Genomic DNA, 5,000 nt, shown 5'->3' with positions numbered 1-5,000 from the left:
CTTTTAAGGTATGTTAACTTTATATAATAATAGGTAAAACATTTTGAACTTTGTTGTGCAATGTTTGAGAATGTTTAATAAATCATACTATCTGATTCTGAGTAGGTATTATTACCAACAAACTGTAAATAGAAACTAGTACAATACACAGAATATAAATTTCATTAAATTTTCTAGATTCTTCCACGCTACCTACATATTTAAGCATGCAGAGTAAATAATAAACTGTTTGTAATGTGTTTAGATTGTATTTTACTGAATGGGATATTATTGTTCCATCTACTAGTAGATAGAGTGAAAGATTAATATTGCATGCTGGAGAATGTGCTTCCCTTGATACAAAACTCTCGCAGTTTGAAATATTAAAGATATTAGCCTAACCGATTTACAACAGTTTTACAGAATACTGTGCATTTTACAAACCAAAATTGTTCTTAAAACGTTTTCTTGTTCAAGTTTGCTTAAGAATATTTTTTTGTATCAAGATACTTAAATTAATTAATATCAGAAAAAAACATTTGGTAACCAGCATATCTAAACTCAACCTCGTTCCCAGGGAAGATGAGAGACCCTGGGAATGAGGGTGATCTCAACTTTTAGGATAAGCCGATTAAATAGTTTCTGAAGAAACTGTGGTGCTGCGTCGGTGGGGATGTGATACAGAGAAATGTGTTTATCAACTGCTAGGTTGATATATTGGTAAATCGGGACATTTACAAAACATAGACCCGATGTCCATGGACCCCTTCATAGACCCAGTCCATGTATTACCCCTGTGGACCATGCGTCTTTTCGTGAATTCAATATGTGTTACACACAGAAAGATCTTAAGATGAAAATGATTAGTGATCTTCACTCTTATCTGCAGTGGACAATTGAAGCAATTCTCTCTCACAGTACCTAAAAAATTCAGGTGGTTTCAATGTGATTCGGAACCCATGACATCTGCAATGCCAGTGCAATGCTCCACCAACTGAGCTATGAAGCGACTCAATTGGGAGCAGGTCAATTTGTTGGGCTCGTTTGTTCCCATGAAAGGATTCCATTAACAAAATGAAATGTATCATTTGAAGTGTGGGTATAGATGAATCCTGTTGGAGCCTGCAACACCAGATAAGTGCAAATAAGTTTGAGGATCACTTCTCTCTTTTGTCTAAAGATTTTTCTGCATGTAACACAGATTGAATGTACAAAATGAGGGGTCGTCCACAGGGGTAGTCCGTGGACCTGTTCCAAAGGGGTGATCCATGGACCTGGGGTCCATGTTTTGTATACGTCCGGTAAATCGTGGTAAATTGTTTCAGCCATTTTCTTGTTAACACAGAGATCTGCGACATGATAACATTGTTGCATTCAGAGGCATGAACATTTTGGAATGTGACATACAACATGAGAAATTCACACTGAAGACTGGAAGTGCATTCCTCATCATGGAATACATCCCCAAGAATCTATACAGATTTGTTGAAGATCACAAGACACCAGAGTCTCAAGGACTTCCCAAGAGTCAAGTGTGGACCATTGCCAGAGGGATAGCAAATGGGTTGATGTACCTTCATACACTGCACCCACCTATCAGTCACAGAGACTTGAAACCTGATAATATACTGGTAATTACATTTTAAAGACGTTCGCACCCAGAACGTTCCCACATACAGATCTTTTTTAAACTTGCCACGCAGAAAGGTAATAATCTACCGGTACTTTTGTGAAAAAGGCCAAAAAAATGGGGGGTCACTGTGCTCGTTTCCGAGATCATGAGGTGCACTTTTAGAAGCTTGCGTCATTTTAAGACGATCTTAGCTTACAACTGTGAGCAATAAAAAAGCTATATTAGTGAAATTTAGATCAGGTAAACGTACTCAATTCAACATAACTAATATAACTATACAAACTTTTGCAGCTGATCTCATTTTCTGAGGTGAAATAGACCTTGAAAAACGATACATATTAGTCTAAGAAAGAAAACTTCGGTCGCACGAGAGCATAAAAGGTGAAATATTTGTAACTTCTCACGTACAGATTTTTGTTTTTTGTTAAAATGGACAAAATCAGGAAAGGAAGTGATCTACGCAAAGAAAAATGGGGGTCACCAAGCATTCAAGAGAGTAAAATCGCTGCGAAGTTCTCAAAGCGATTGTCTATTTGCACTGTCACGCCATTGCGTGACATTTCCAAGAAGACCTGGGTCCACAGATAGCCCATGATGCCACGCACCTTCACTTTCCATTCTTGTGGAAAATGTTTGCGCCTTTAGCATCGTGTTTACCTTTGTGGTCTGCGATGCATGATGTGTGCGTGACATGCGCGAAAAAATGTGCAGTGGCAATGGCCGCAAACGTCCCGAAGGGAAACAATGCTAAATTATATCAAAAGTCAATTTATATTTAATTTATTTTGATAATTTACTTGATGATTGCAGCTGACGTGAATAGTGCATTTTCTAATGGATTTAATTCACCTATAGGCTGAACTTAACAATGATTATAATTGTGCTTAATTAATCATTATTTATTAATGAGTAATAAAAATTATTAATTAATTAGTAGACTTGAATTTGCAAACTTTTGAGGAACCATTGAAGACAATAATGGTCACTCAATCATCTTTAACTTGTTATTTAATTAATAAGTATTTTTGCTGTTTTACACTTAAAGTTGGACATTCGAAGTCTGAGAGTAAAATTAGCTGACTTTGGCCTGTCACGAACTGTTGAGAGAACTGGAAATGACCTTTCCTTATTTCATGCACGCTGGACAGCTCCTGAAGTTTGGGATGAGTATATTGATGAAGAGTTTATTAATGGTAAATTGTTAATCATGTTAATATAAATTTCTATTAGTAAGTAGCACTTTTTGTTTTCAAAATGCAATACATCTTTGGAGCCGAGTCAGGTGGACAAGCTGTAACTCTGGTCTTGTATTAGTTAGGGATGAGATTTCCTGTTTAATTAGTCACTAACTTCAACTCCGTTGACTGGTGCAACAACAATTCTAGAAGAACTTTTCATCGGGTTATGATCAATTTAAGTAATTATAAAAATGAACATGACAGGTAAAAGAAAAAATCCAAACAAACAGGAATGGCTATATCTACCAACTTGACCTCTCTGGTTTCCTTATCATTAAACACAATAATCGCTTGATTGCACTAGATTGTCATGTCGGCATAACAGCTTATAACGGTACTTTGTTCTCACACACCCTAGTTTATTACTATTATTATTATTATTATTATTATTATTATTGTTATTATCATTATTATTATTATTATTATTATTATTATTATTATGATTATTATTATCATTCCATAATCATTGTCATTATCATTCCCATTATCATTACTTGATTCCATCCAGCTCTTGATCTTTACATTATGTGGAGCGAGGTACTCCTGAAAACTTTTGTGAGCTCCTTTAACCAATGGTACTTGCAGCAGTTTCAAATCATCCATGGATATGAAGTGAATGGTGACCTACTCTTTTCTCATTTTGTTAGTTTTATACACAGACAAAATACTGGATACGTAAACAAAGACAAAAAACAAGAACGCAGCAAGTGAACCACATGCAAATCCGAGAGGGACCCCATGTGACCCAAACCAAAGTGAAATTAAGTAAACAAAAAGAGGAATCAAAAGAAAGGAAATAAAATGAAGTGAAAATGGTAGCCACACATTTTGTACCCATGAGCTTTCATCATATGTAAAGTGAGATAAAGAATTCCGTTGTTTATCACCAGTATTACTGTAATATTGTTGTTGTTTTTGTACTATTATTCAATCAATAACAAAAATATAATTATTTTCTTCCAGGAAGTGAAAGTGAAAGTGAAAGTGAAGAGCAGCTGTCACAAGAAGATTACCCAGGTAACCTAGAAGATGAAATGTTTTACTTGCGTGCTGACATCTATTCATGTGGACAAGTGGTGGCATACACTCTGACAGGGAAAATGCCTTGGCATGGGCGTAACTCTGTGAGTGTGAAAGGTATTCAGAATAACTTGATTCAGAAGGATGACAGGGTGGAGGTACCAGAGGAACTTGGTGGTCAGCTGAGGAATGTTATACAGGACTGTCGCATGAGCAATCCTGAAGAGCGACCCACAGCTGAAAAACTAGTAATGGACTACTTCAGTGGTAAGAAGAAGCTTCTGTGGTTCCATGGAGAAATTAATTTCATCTTTTTGCCAATTTCTGCTGCCTCCCACTCCAGAAAAATCATGGAAGGGGGGGGGGGGGGGGGGGGGGGGGGAGAGTCTATAATTAATGCTGCTGACAGTCAATTTCAAAATGAATATGACTTCTTCCAGAATGTGTGGTGTAATATAAAGATGAATTGGACAGATTAACTATCTTTTTGAGATAATTATTTACACTGCATTTTTCAGGAAATTGGGGATGTCTTTTTCCATCTTAAGTTCTTTTTGTGGGGGCTGCAGTGAGCTTCCTTGGTTTTTAATTTTGCTCCCTGATTCTTCCACTTTGCTTGCTTTCCATTTACATTTTACTAACTATAAATTTGCAGGTGATATCAATCCTTACCAAGCTGAAGCCAGAAGTGCTGAATTCTTCTCTTGTGGTTTTCTGAAGCACACTTCCATTTTTGTTGCTGAGAGTTTAGTAGACGAGGTATATTATCCCTCAACTATTGCCACCTGTTTATTTAGGCCTTTTCCTTTGACAACATGACGATTTTGGAGTTTTGGTCATATAATTAATTGTACTTGTACCTTTACTCTAAAAATTCCCTAATATGGAGACTTTCGATGACTATTTTAGAAGTGGAGAAGTTCCAATACTAAAGTCACATTCATGAAAACAACGGCATGAGAATTGTGGGAGCAGTTTTGATATCGTTTTTGGGCATATGGATAAAAATATGTTGCCTTGTTTTTGAGGACATGAAAACGATTTTGAAAATGCACTTAGCTAGTTGCTGGAGGCTGTCTTGCACTGTTAAGTTAAGCTTGTAGAAAGAGAAAGAGAAAGAGCGATTAAGA

The 5,000-nt window shown here is 36.4% G+C and overlaps 2 protein-coding genes across 2 annotated transcripts in view; both read left to right on the top strand.

Moving 5' to 3' along the window:
- The window catches only part of LOC137984740 (zinc finger CCCH domain-containing protein 14-like), a 91,834-nt gene that overhangs the window by 17,949 nt on the left and 68,885 nt on the right, over positions 1-5,000 (top strand). The window lies entirely within an intron of this gene.
- Positions 1-5,000, top strand: part of LOC137984739 (uncharacterized) — an 11,526-nt gene that overhangs the window by 3,507 nt on the left and 3,019 nt on the right. Inside the window, exons 2-6 of the mRNA XM_068831999.1 lie at positions 1-8; positions 1,325-1,610; positions 2,658-2,805; positions 3,814-4,137; positions 4,526-4,629. The exon at positions 1-8 is cut by the window's left edge and continues 176 nt beyond it. Of these exons, the coding sequence (XP_068688100.1) occupies positions 1-8; positions 1,325-1,610; positions 2,658-2,805; positions 3,814-4,137; positions 4,526-4,629 (870 nt within the window). The remainder of the gene's footprint in view (positions 9-1,324; positions 1,611-2,657; positions 2,806-3,813; positions 4,138-4,525; positions 4,630-5,000) is intronic.

This window comes from Montipora foliosa, chromosome 14, assembly GCF_036669935.1.
Source record: "Montipora foliosa isolate CH-2021 chromosome 14, ASM3666993v2, whole genome shotgun sequence".
In the NCBI taxonomy this organism is placed as follows: domain Eukaryota; kingdom Metazoa; phylum Cnidaria; class Anthozoa; order Scleractinia; family Acroporidae; genus Montipora; species Montipora foliosa.
Note: the sequence above shows the minus strand (reverse complement) of the source record. Positions and strands in the feature narration are given on the sequence as shown.